Raw genomic sequence first — 13,138 nt, 5'->3', positions numbered from 1 at the left:
GAGAGAGAGTCCTGGCCATGTCAGCTGTCATTTCAGTGCCGCGGCAGGAGGGACACAACGTCTCGTTTCCTCCATCAGGCCCTACATACCATGAGTACCGGGCCTGGCGGCATTACTCCTCCGTCAAGTTCGTCACCTGAACAGCGTTTAAGAAATTAAAAAGACGTCCAGTGTTCACCAGTTGTGTGGAACTGTTGTGGACAAGGTAGCATACATTATTAACTCAAAAGGGGAAACGCGCTAATGCAAGCGATACACCCGACCGGGTGCTCTGCCTACCTTTTGTTACCCCGTAACACTCGGGTCAAATCCGGTTCTATGCACAGGTTGTAGAACATCACAAAGTTATTGTGTGTAGCCCAATCCGCTGCTCTACATATGTTTGTTAGAGAGGCGCTCCTCGCCATTGTCCAGGAGGACGCAACACCTCTAGTGGAGTGCGCCTAGACTCTCAAGGGGCACAGCAGGTCTTGTGATTGGGAAGCCAAAGAAATGGCATCCACAATCCAATGGGCCAGACTCTGTTTGGAGACAGCTTTCCCCTTTTGTTGTCCTCCAAAACAGACAAATAGTTGCTCCGAGCAACTAAAGTTCTGCGTGTGGTCCAAATAGATGTGCAGGGCATGAACTGGACACAGCAACGACAAGGCCGGGTCTTCCACCTCTGAAGGGAGCACTTGCAGGTTCACCAGCTGATCCCAAAAGGGAGTGGTGGGAACTTTGGACACATAACTGGGCCGGGGTCCCAAGATCACGTGAGAGTGAGCCAGCCTGAACTCCAGGCATTTGCTGGTGACAGAGAGCGTCTGCAGGTCCCCAACCCTCTTGATAGAGGTGAGCACCACCAGGAGGGCCGTCTTCAGTAAAAGAGTGCTGAGCTCGCCCTGCTCCTGGGGCTCATAGGGTTCTCTCTGTAGGGCAGGCAGGACCACAGAGAGATCCCAAGAGGGAATCAGGCGCAGCCAAGGAGAATTAAATCTCCTCACGCCCTTGAGGAACCCGGTGATCAGGTTGTGCTGCCGTGAGGGTCTCCCATCCAGTGTATAATGATACACTGTTATAGCAGCCATGTACACCTTTAGAGTGGAGGGAGATAGCCGTCTCTCCAGCCCCTCCTGTATGAAGGACAACACAGACCCGACTGCGCATCTCTATGGATCTTCCCCACAGGAAGAACACCAATTTGGGAAGAGATGCCACTTCAGAGCATACAGCCGCCTCGTGGAGGGGTGATTGTGTCTATCACCGCTGGCGGAAGATCTGCTAGGTTTTCCATGTCCCAACCAGGAGCCAGATGTGGAGTTTCCAGAGGTCTGGCTGCTGGTGCCGGACTTTGCCCTGCCCCTGAGTGAGAAAGTCCTGCCTCAGGGGAATGCGCCGGGGAGGGGCTACTGCCAGGAGCCTTAGGTCTGAGAACCATGTCCGGTCTGGCCAGTATGGCACAGGCCGGCTCACTCTCACCATCAGGACTTGCTGCCCATCCTCCCTGACTTTGCACAATGTCTGTGCAACAAGGCTCACTGGGGGAAACCCAGCTGTGTGCCAAGGCATCCGTGCAGATGGGAGCCTTGGACAAGGAGTGCCAAAGGGGGCAATGAGAGGACTCTTGGGATTCGAACAGGTCCACCTGCACCTCCCTAATTCTCTCCCAAATCAGCTGGACTGCGTGGGAGTCTTCAATCTCCACGGGCGTTACCTGTCATGAGAGCACATCCGCTGCATGATTGAGGACACCCGAGAGGTGAGTCAACGCAGAGGCTTCAACGTCTGCTGACTCTAAAGGAGGAGGTGGTGGGCAAGTTGTGACATGCAACGTGAGCATAGAACACCCTGGCAGTTTATGTATTCCATAGCAGTATTGTCCGTCCGGACCAACACGTGGTTGCCACATGATGCGCCATTGCAGGCAGAGACCTGTCCAGAGCCCTGATACTGCCTGCCCATTGCACATGCCGCCCCAGCCAGAATTCGAGGCATCCGTCGTGACCACAACGTGCCTCGAAACCTGCTCTAAGGGAACTACTGACGTGGAAATGCCAGATCTGACCAAGGGCTGAAAGTATGGCGGCACCCTGGTGTGATAGTCACACGTTGGGTGCTGTGGTGCCATGGGAGGACAGCAATTCCATAGAATCCTATAGAAGCGCTAACCAGGCTCCCAGCATCTGCACTAATGGCACCAGGGGGACAAATGGTTTTATCACGCCCGGTGTGGAAGGTTCACGGCGAGGCAGAGCAGACGCCCCGCCAGGAAGGACGTCCGGGAGAGACATGCTGCCCCGCGAGCCCAGATCAGTGGCTGGGGCTGGCGAGTGGCCCCAAGAACCGCCGCAATTACCTGTTTGCCGGCTTTCTTTTCACGGAGAACAAGGAAAAGTGAGATACTCACATCTCGCTCGTTGACAGGAAAGACTTTCAGCACCTGGCCGGAGCAAGCACGAGTGCCGGAAGGGCTGAGCATAGGAGGATCACACAGGGAATGAGGAAAATGCTCTTTTATTGACAAATTGGTTTTCGGGAGTGGGGCCTGTATGCTCACCTGGGTCAGGCAGGAGGATCTTCTCCTCAAAGGCCATCGTGTGTGCTCTGATTGTGGGGGTGCCGGGGCCAACACCACAGGAGGACAGTGTTTTCCTGAAAGTTTGCCCTGGCAAGCTGTTACAAACCAAATTTGTTCTAAATTATCTCACACCCGTTTGTTCTTCGATTTCGTGTGCAGGGGCCTTAAGTCTAGAACATTTCATTTTGTGTCCATCAGAAGAACAAATATCATATGGTTTTGGAGCAACATGAGGGTGAGTAAATAATTTGTTTTGTTTTGTGGACTATTCCTTTTAATGTCATAATTGCTTGCAAGACTAGACATCATTGTTCATTAGTTTGTATATATGGTAAATAGCTTTGGTTCAAGCCTTTGTGAATTTTTCTGTGTACCTTAAATTAACAAAAGTACTTTTAAATTAACATAGTTAGCATTAAATCTGTCTAGTTCAGTTCATGCTAAAGCATGCTAAAATCCAAAGACAACTGATTCAATTTGCTAAAGAGGCTGTATTTTTTAATTGTGGCTGATTTTAGTGTCTATGAAAAATTAGCCAGCTGTGGGATTATAGGTAACACACACTGTGAATGAAACTTTCTGTAGATAACTAGTTTAGCATGCCTGATATGCAGTGAAAGTAGGATGAGCTGTGCTCATGTTTATGCATGATATGATAATTACTGTTTAAAGAAGGAATGAGTCTGAATGGATATTACCTAATGAATGAATCCCCATCTGAAGGTCAGATAAAATAATTTTTGTTATCATTTTGATTAACTTGAGTATGAAGATATGATTTTAGTTTTTTTCTTTTTTTTATCAAAATGTTACACATGAAAGTAATCTATGTTAAAAAAAAAAAATTGTTGTGTGTTCTCTGTCATCAAATGTGTATATTAAAAGATGTGTGTGCATATTATATAATTTAGCCAAAAAGATCACAAAAAGGACACATTTGAGATTTTGTATTTTATTTTTCACAAGTAGCATTATGTACATATTTACATATGAATACGCAGGTAAAAGAGGAACAGTACAGTTCTAAATACTGTACGTCTGCTCACAGCAATTCAGTCTGCAAGTTTTCAAGTAGTGGCAATGGGCAGAAACAAACAGTCTCTCAAAGCCTCTGTAAAAACAAAAAAATTTGAATAAAACTTTCATTTTATGAAACAGCAACAATTCTGTGTAATTTAAAGCAAGAAATTGACACACTGTTAATGTCACCATCTGGGGTTCCTTGCTGTTTCCTATTGAGATGATGTCTTCATAGATCACTCCCTCTAGAAAGCCTGTGTTAATGTAGCCTTCACCGGTGTGACATTCCTCATCCTCAGTGTCCTCGTCCACGCTGAACGCTTCCCTTATCCTCGCAGGACATAGACAGTCCAGTAGCACCACTAACAAGCCAATCACTGTGCACAGCAAACCTAAAATACACCATAATCACTTTGAGTAATGTCTGAACACATCGGACCATGAGATATCATAGCTAGGTATATTAGACTATGTTAGATATGTAATTAAGTCAAGTTAAAACTACACAGACTAATGACAAATCAAACTTTCCAATAAAAAGTCTGAGATGGTTCTCAATTGGTTTTGCTTCAGGACCCAGATTTCAAAATGTAAATTAACGGGCAAGTTCACTTCTGATGCCCTCTCCCTGACTGACAGTGAAAGGATCAACGGGCACTCCACTCCCGGACTGAAGATCAATGTTGGGCGGGCCCTAAACATACAACTGCCCCACCAAAGATTCTAGTCCCGGCCCTGCTAACCACCTGCAATCTAGTTTAAAGGCGCAATCAGTGCTGAAATTGTGCTTGAGTATTTAAATTAATTCACTGTTGTTCCTTTACACTCAAACATGCCTTTCTATGTAAGTTAGGCTTTTTATAGTTTGGACTAGTAATTGAGTAATTCACAAAACTGTAGTTAGTGATGCTGTTCAGTCCTGCCAAAGTATGCCAGATAGTGGTGGTCTGCTGCATCCTTTACTATATAGCACTCAGAATCGTCCCACAAGATCAGAACTGCTCTTGCAAATTGTGTTCAGCAGCGATTTTGTGTGCACGTTTGCACCGTTACCTGATCTGCATAATTCATTCTTAGTGTTCGTGACTATTATCATGACATGTGCTGTTAGCCAATAATTCTGTGTGCAAAACAAATTGTGGTCAGAACAAACGTTTATGTTTAGCCTCATTGCTAGTGAACCCATATTTAAACTAGTCTAAGCTGGATTTCCTTTGACCTTGTTTAGCTTTGTTCATGATTTTTGAAGAAGAGGGCATGTCACACAACCTGTCCACATTGGCATCTACCTTATTTGGCTAGCTTCTACCAATTGACTGCTAAATAGGAGACAAAATACAATAGGGTTGGATTGGACACATGGCCTTTAATGTCAACAACAAAAGCTACAGGAAACATTTTCTCCTCCCTTTTAATGACCCAACCATATTGCTTGAAGAGCACAGTTTTCTTTTCTCTTGACATTTTTCCAAAGTTCCTTTAAAAGCAAATCAGTCCACTTGGCGGCCATCTTGGGAGCACTCATGGGCAGCTATCTTCTGTGGATACATGCAGCTATCTACTTGAATGGGGAAAGACCAAAATCTCCAAAATGGTTGGTCAATGTTACAATCTAATAAAGTATTTCAAATAAACAGTTAATTCTAGCTAGAAGGATATCATAAATTGTGCTTCTTTAGCTTGGTTCACACTAAAAAACTACATTTTTCTGGTTGGTCCTGCTAATGTGCATGTGCATTCTTGAGTTAACTGACAGCAATGTCTCTCTTTTACCCATAAGTCAGGACTTCGTTTTTCCAATTTCCCACATTCTCTCACATGGTCCATATCGTAAACTTTCTCCGTGTATTTTGTATTAAAATTGGAGGTTTGAGCAGGATATATCGAAGGTTTCATTCTCATTTTTGAATGGCTAGTTTAGTTTCATCACACCCATGAACCTAACCAGTGGAGGGACATTCTCATTCTTGAAAGCATTTGAACGGACAAAAATCTATAGTATAGGATGATTCATCATTAAAATTTGTGGTCCATCTTCTAGGAAACGAAAGACTAATATGTAGGTGTCGTCAACATTTAGGAGTAAACTAGCGTATACTGTAGATGGTTTCAAAGCTGGTTTCAATATTTTGTGAAATACGCTTTGTAAATCGAGCTTAATTATTTTGTTATCCAAACTATGCACAATTATATGGTGAGTAATTAGTGGTGCTTGCCAAAGGCAAGGCATCACTATTGTTATTCGCCATACTTATTAGTGGTGCTTGCAAAGCATCACTATTGTAATCTCACATACTTATTTTTCTTTTTATTATTATATCTCCGTACAAAACTTCGGCACCTAACTCGTCCCACGAATGAGGTGTCAAATCGAACGGCCTATTGAGGACACGTGTGCTATGACTTTTATAAGCGATCGGGGGTACGGTGTTTGCCCCAGGGGCAAAAAAGTGGCCGAAAAATCCCATAGACTTAACATTGCGACAAACTTTGACGCGTCACAGCTCAGAGCGAGGATTTCGCAGAAACGTGTGATTTGCCACATTTGACGAGGCTTGCAGGCTCTGTAAGAGCATACCTCAATATGGGGTAAAAGTTGCACCCCTGGGGGGCAGGAGCTGCCCAAAGTTGCCACCATTGACTTACAATGGTGTAGGACGGCCCATGAAATGAAATTGCATAGGGATTTTGTATTGAACATAGCTCTGGATCACAGTGTCATAGAGACAAGGGGGCGGGCTCATTTTACTCAGACGACCAATCAGTCTCTCGGGATCATTGTGAAGCTATCAAGCCATGCCCTAGCAACAATTTAAAGCACCTTAGCAACAAGTCCTATAGACTTCTAATGAAAGACATCAAAGGGATATCTCCGGATAGAAGTGTCATAGAAACACAAGGGTGATCTCGTTTGACTCAGGACAACAAACAGCCAATCATGAATCACCGCAACACTTCCTAGCCTCTCCCTAGCAACCATTGTTGAGCACCTTAGCAACCAAAATCCATAGAGGGATATCTTCCATTCTGAATGTCACAGAGGCATGGGAGTTGGTTTATATCATTCATACTGACAAGCAGCCTTTGGAATTTCATGATTGGCAGCTGCCAAGCCACTCCCTAGCAACTACACAGAGTACCCTAGCAACCGGGTAACAAATCACATATCTCTGCACCAGAAAATAGTAGAGACTTCTGGGTTGATTTATTGCAATCAGGATGGCAAGGACACTCCATTAGTATCACTATGGTAACTGCCTAGCAACCAGATGGGGTTACCCTAGCAAACGAGTAACAAATCACATATCTCGGCACCAGAAAACAGTAGAGACTTCCGGGTTGACTTATTTCACTCAGGATGGAAAGGAGCCATGTATTGTATTACCTTGGTAACTGCATAGCAACCACATGGGCTTACCCTAGCAACCGAGTAACAAATCACATATTTCTGCACCAGAAAATCATACAGACTTCTGGGTTGATATATTTATGACCATAATTTTTTTTCTTTTCATGTTATAACATGCTATTTGATGAGTTTTGCCACAGCAAGCACCACTCACATTTTCTTTTTATTATTGTTATTTAGCATTGTTTTCCCTGCTGCAACCCACCAGTTGAGAACCATTGGTTTGAACTAACGTAATTATATCAAAATACTTTACATTCCACCTTTTCAGTATAAAAGTGGTTTTGTCAGTGGTACACATTTCCATAAGGAGCATTTACCAGTTGCGAAAGCGATCCAAAAGGACTGACTATAGTCCGTCCTGAAGGACTCTGCACCTATAGTGAAGTTACACTGGGGCAGGTTGTATATCGTTGAGAAGGAAGCCATGGAGAAGAAGATAAAAGCAGCCGTGGCTATCATCATGTAGCCAGCATAAAGGATCACGGGCATTGAGAAGAGAATATTGGCCACCAGCCAGCAGCAAAAAGCTGTCCTGTGGGAGTAGGGCATTGTTTAGTTTAACTTGTCTGCATCTGATGAAAAGGGCTGAGCTTCTTTACTGTACTTTAAGACTTTGGTGGTGTCTGTGAGTTGGTGTGGCTCACCAGAGATTGGCTGAGGCAAAGCGGCCCGAGTATCTGTACTGGTAGATCAGTCCGCATGCGCTGTTGCGGGTGAACTTCTCTGCGATATAAAGGATGGGGTTGGGAAGACCTCTCTCTAAGGCATCAGCGTACTGGTCATCCAAGCTGCTTGACCACATGAAGATCTCATTATAGTCTATAGTCTCATTTATCTGCGATACAGGCTCCCCTATTGGAACAGAGATTCAAATGTTAATATACAGTCAAAACAAAATGTCATTAATGTACATTACATAGCAAAATATTGTATAAAAACCAAGTTGCATCTGCAAGCCAATACTGAATTCCTTTAATTCTCAACATGAAGTCAACATAAAATGTAAAATAATTTTACTTGGTGTGACGTAATTCCGACTGAAAGGATATTCAACCAGAAAAAGAAAATAGGGCGGGACTTGATTTTATCCATCTGGAATTAAATGGATTGCGAAAAGTGGTTACTATAAGACAGAGGATGGCTTGAAAATGTGGATTAAAATTTGGAGGGATTTGCAATGTCAGCTGAAAAAGAATATTGTTTCAGAGGTGGAGCGGGATATTATATTTTGACAAGCGTTTACCAAGACAAACATGGTTTTATTTGGGCAAATATGCACCGATGAATCATGCACAACATGACCAGGAAACATGATTTTGCGTCATCTACAAAAGTGATCCCAACCAATATGCACATTATATTTACCAACCAATATTTGACGATGGCATGGTAATAATGCATTGCCTTAAAGGAATGTTCTGGTTTCAATACAAGTTAAGCTCAATCGACAGTATTTGTGGCATAATGTATATTACCACAAAAATGTATTTTCTTAAAAAAAAGAAAGGTTTAAAGGAAGAAATGTGAATCTTACAATTTTATAAAAGCATTTGCATTCATTCTTCTGTTACAACTCGTGTATTGTTTGAGCTGTTAAGTTTAAATTGTCATTTTAGGGTTTACTGACATTACATCATCATGGTAACAAAGTTGAAAATTGGCTAAAACTTTACACAGGCTATACTTTTGAAACAGAGAGTATTTTAACATTCACAAATTGGCCCTATTCACTTCCATTGTAAGTGCCTCACTGGAACCAAGAGTTTTGCTATTTTTTCTTTTAAAGAAAATGAGGGACGAGTCGAAATACATTCTTGTGGTAATCGAAATTATGCCACAAATGCTGTTGATTGAGCTCAACATGTATTTAACCTGGAACATTACTTTTAAGGAAAGTAACTCGCCTCTAAGTGTGATGTTAATTCCATATAGTCCCACATGTAGTCCCACCTCAGCTGATACCATTGCGTTACTGAAGGATTTGTAAGTAGCATTGGCCCTTATGCTGGCTTCGGCCCAGTCCCCAGTAAAATTCAGCACTGTAAACAGGAAAAGTTTAAAAACTAGAAAGACAACATACACGATTACAGAATACAAATTTAAGATATGTTATGCAAGCTCTTATATAATATGATTACATAAGTGGACCAATAGGCATATTTATTTCCAGTTGTTTCAGCAGACAGCTACAAAAAGTTAGGTATATTACTTATTATTTCAATGTTATAGTAGGACTAGTAGATAAACATATATCTATAATGGATCCTGAACATATTTGAACACTTATTCCACACTTAAATAGCCCATGAGAACATTAGATATATGTGAAATAATTAATGCTTCTCAACAACTTCTCTGGGTGATGTAGCTTGCTGTGTCATCACAAAGCAAAGCTGCTCCTTGTTCATAGGATATGTTCTTTAGGAATGTGTTTCTTGTCTCTACTCTCACGTTTCACATGAACATATTTGAACATGTATGTCACCCCCATATAAGGTAAAGAACTATTTCATTGGTGAGGGTCCAGTGGAATGTGGTTTTTCTGGACCATATAACAGAATGCTGAACAATAAACTTAGAAGGATTTGATACCATTGGGTGTCTGTGTCATTTCTTTCTTCCCTCAGCTGAGCCGTATTGAGACGGGGATTGCAGATCAACAAAATAAATTAAATACATTGGATGACAAAATTATCTAACGATATATAACACTGTTCAAGTTCAAGACAAAATATATTTGAACATTTTCTTGTTGTCAAACGTTAGTGGGACATGTCTATAGTTAATGTTATGAACTACACATGTGTGAACTTGAGGGGAACTGCCTTCATACAATGCATCCACTAAAAATCACCTTGGCACCATTTGGTTAAAAGTAATTGCTAAAATGGCTCTGAAAAGTGATGTTTGTTCTGATAAAAAGGTCTTATTTTGTTATCTAATGCAATTGATACATTTTAAGAGTCCAAATAGTTTTGGAACCAACTTCTGCAAATTGCCTTCTAGATTTGCTGAAGGACTTACTCTGAGAAAAGAAAATGACTTGAAATACTCACTGACTAAAACAGCTCCAGTGAATATACTGATGATTATCCTGAACATCCAGAGCAGTCTCTGAAAAAGGGAGACATTTTTTTAACATTATTTTCTTTCTTGTTTTCTTTCTTTTTTTTTTTTTGCACAAATTGAAAAGTTCTTCATTGTAAATCAAAACAGTAATTGTCTTATTCTTCTTTGTCATATTAAAGAGCAAATCAAAACTTTTACTCTTAAAAATAAAGGTTACAATTAGAACCAAAAAGGTTTTACAGCTGGGTGCCATAAAGGGGAATCTGTTTAAGTTCCACAAATAACTTTTTATTGTGTCGTTATTTAGAAAAGCAGCATGTTTTGTTACTTTAAAAAAACCAAACAAATATGCTGACCTAGAGAACCTTTAATGTAAAATCTAGAACTTTTTTTTTTACCCTGTATGGTACGGTGTAGACATACTTCAACCATTTATTTTCTTTCCCTTTCTCACATCTTGAAAATGAAAGGACAGTCTTTTTAAAGTCATTTTGATTTGTCTTCAAGGCTGTTTTTACCAGGGTCACATTTACGACCTGCGGAAGTGCTCCACAAATTGCTCTATTAAACTATTTTTGGTATGTTTCTTTTACATAACTTCTGCATCTTTGGTAAGTTAATTAGTTGTTGTTATTACTGATCAACTTTATCTAACATAACGCATATTTACATAAAATTGAGAAAATATTTATGTTGGCAGAAACAGTAAAAACGTCCGTGCCAAACACTGAAAAGCTTATATATCATATTGCTTCAGTGCATAAGCTTAAAACAAGCAAATTCAAGGAAAGAAAAAGCCTGCACACAATGTCCATAGAAAGAGACTTCAAGGATATTTAGAACAAAAAAAGAGCCAAAGTGTTCAGTGTAGGAACAACGTTTCTATTTACATCTTAATTAGTGTCCAAGTAAAACATTTGATAAGTTATAGTATATATCATTTATTAATTTTTTGTCATACAAATTTGATGTTGCCATGTGGCAACATTGTAGCCCAATGGAAACATTGCCATATTGCAACCATGCCATACAATGGAATTACACCAATGCATTTGTCCACTGAGAAACTTTGTAGATAGTGGCATCAATTATGTTTTTGCATTTATTTGGAAATGTTTACCATTTTACGACTGCATTTATGCATAGCACAATCTTGATTTGTTTTCTTCTTTTCAGACAAAAATGAATAAAAATGAAGAGCGCACAAGTTAGCTCTTCCATTTGACAACAGCGAGGACAAGCTTTGGTTTAGTGATACTGAAAAATGCACAATAAAGATTCACTCAATTTTAGTTTGAAGACTTTCCAAGTGTATATATATATCCTACGTCAATAAATCAAAGAATTGTATATTTTTTGAAAGAAAAACTATTTTTTTGACTATTTTCCATTGTGGTACAGAGTTGCCAAATGGCAAGGTTAACGTTTCCAAAAATGGCATCTTATTTTTTTATTAGAGCAGTTGATATCAGAAAACCAAATGGGAGAAAATATTCCATTGTTAGAACAGTGCACAACGGGTTGTCTCCAAAGAACTATATTGACAAAATGGTTATTGATAAGTAGATTCTTTGTCGAACCCATGTCATGTGCAGTGAAGAACCATTGAAGAACCTCTTTTCGTGAGAGTGTTTGAGAAGATTCATTGCTTTTGAAAAAAAAGTATTCTGAACAATCGAGCACCGCTTACCGATTTTCCACGTATTCCCGGCAGAATGAGCAGGAAACTGACAGCCAGAAACGAGAAAACCAGGATCACAACCAGCAGGCTGATGTCGATGATGAACGGGCTCCTTTGTAGCGGGTAGAGCGGGTAAATGCCATCATAGAATGTCATGTTCCCTCTGCAGGCGTGAACTCAAGCTGAAAGCAGGACAGTGTTGGCCAGCGGCTCAGATACCTGAAGATTACAGAAAACAGTCCATCTCTCTCTCACAGATTCATATGGCTTCAGATCCGTCTTTAAAACTACTATACAAAAAGCACAGACTTAAAAATACATCTACGAGCTATACGCATAATCGCAACTTTCACAACAGCTAATGCAAATGAAACGGCTCAGGTAAAGTGATCCTGACGCGCTGCAGGTGAGCGCACATTGATGTTTTTGTGCACGTGAAAGACGATACATAGATCAAAAAGCTTTACGAAGCGCGACGAATAGAGCAGAACGCTGGTGTCGCGAGACGCGGCGGCCAAAATATCTGTCTAGCAACTGACGGGCGCAGTAACGCGTTCGGTGTGAACGGCCCCTCATAACTCACCTGTAAATGCAAGGAGCGCCGTAAAATCACAAGGAAAAAGGTGTGTGCTTGAAATAAGGTTATCCGGCCAGCGCACATCTTTTATACGGTCACACTTCCTAATTATATCTTTGATTTGCATTGATTGGTATTTCCAGAGAAAGGAGGCGTCAACCGCGCATGACCATCACTTCTGTAAACAGGCACGTGAGGATGTGGTTCGGAACTCTCATTCAGACTTTTCCTTTTGTTCTCTCTTCCATGCTGATATAGATGGGTAAGTTGAAATTTAGTAGTCTATAAAGACAGATATGGTTATGTTTTTGTTTATTTGATTGTTGGCTTTAATATTTATGCTCAGCATTGTGTTTTGTCATTCTTAAAGCTGTTACGCACAGCACTGAGTAGTGAATATGTTTTCCCTCAGAAGTGAAGTGCTCTTGCCTAGGTGAAGAGGTGCTTCATTGGTTTGCAAGAATGGGTTTGTTTGAGGTACTCTGGAGGACTTTCTGTTTTCTCTAGAACTATTTGTGAGTAGAATGTCATTTTATTCATTTATAAACTTATTTAACCACTTATTGACAGTGGTCCAAAAGTCTCAGACTGAAAATCTGTGATTGAAAATCTAATTTAGATCTTGATATAAATAGAAAGTTTTAGGATTTTGAAAAAAAATAAAGTTATAATGTAAATTGAGCAAGAAATAGGCCTACTTCAGATCATGCACTATTTCTAGGTCATTTGCATAAAAGGTTAGACTTCTTTAACGCCAAGATGCTGTTTGGAACTTTCTCAAATCAGAGAATGGTGTCATCTTGAGTCTAAACTACCTTA

The 13,138-nt window shown here is 40.8% G+C and overlaps 1 protein-coding gene across 1 annotated transcript; it reads right to left on the bottom strand.

Moving 5' to 3' along the window:
• Nucleotides 1-3,662: 3,662 nt before the first annotated feature.
• Nucleotides 3,663-11,898, bottom strand: LOC127640289 (dual oxidase maturation factor 1-like). Its single transcript, XM_052122738.1, has 7 exons — nt 11,752-11,898; nt 10,049-10,106; nt 8,897-9,031; nt 7,637-7,844; nt 7,310-7,524; nt 3,770-3,972; nt 3,663-3,671 (listed from the first exon to the last, which is right to left on the bottom strand). The coding sequence occupies exons 1-7, from the start codon at nt 11,896-11,898 to the stop codon at nt 3,663-3,665; spliced, it is 975 nt and encodes a 324-aa protein (XP_051978698.1).
• Between the last annotated feature and the right edge of the window lie 1,240 nt (nt 11,899-13,138).

This window comes from Xyrauchen texanus, chromosome 49 (genome assembly GCF_025860055.1).
Source record: "Xyrauchen texanus isolate HMW12.3.18 chromosome 49, RBS_HiC_50CHRs, whole genome shotgun sequence".
NCBI classification, from domain to species: domain Eukaryota; kingdom Metazoa; phylum Chordata; class Actinopteri; order Cypriniformes; family Catostomidae; genus Xyrauchen; species Xyrauchen texanus.
This window is presented reverse-complemented; position numbering and strand designations above follow the sequence as displayed.

Excerpts from the sequence above, each read along its gene's own strand:
- LOC127640289 (XM_052122738.1), bottom strand. The coding sequence starts at position 11,898 with ATGACATTCTATGATGGCATTTACCCGCTCTACCCGCTACAAAGGAGC. Across the intron at positions 9,032-10,048 it reads CACTGGAGCTGTTTTAGTCA|TGCTGAATTTTACTGGGGAC; the intron begins GTGAGTATTTCA and ends TCCTGTTTACAG. Across the intron at positions 7,845-8,896 it reads AATTAACATCACACTTAGAG|GGGAGCCTGTATCGCAGATA; the intron begins GCGAGTTACTTT and ends CTGTTCCAATAG.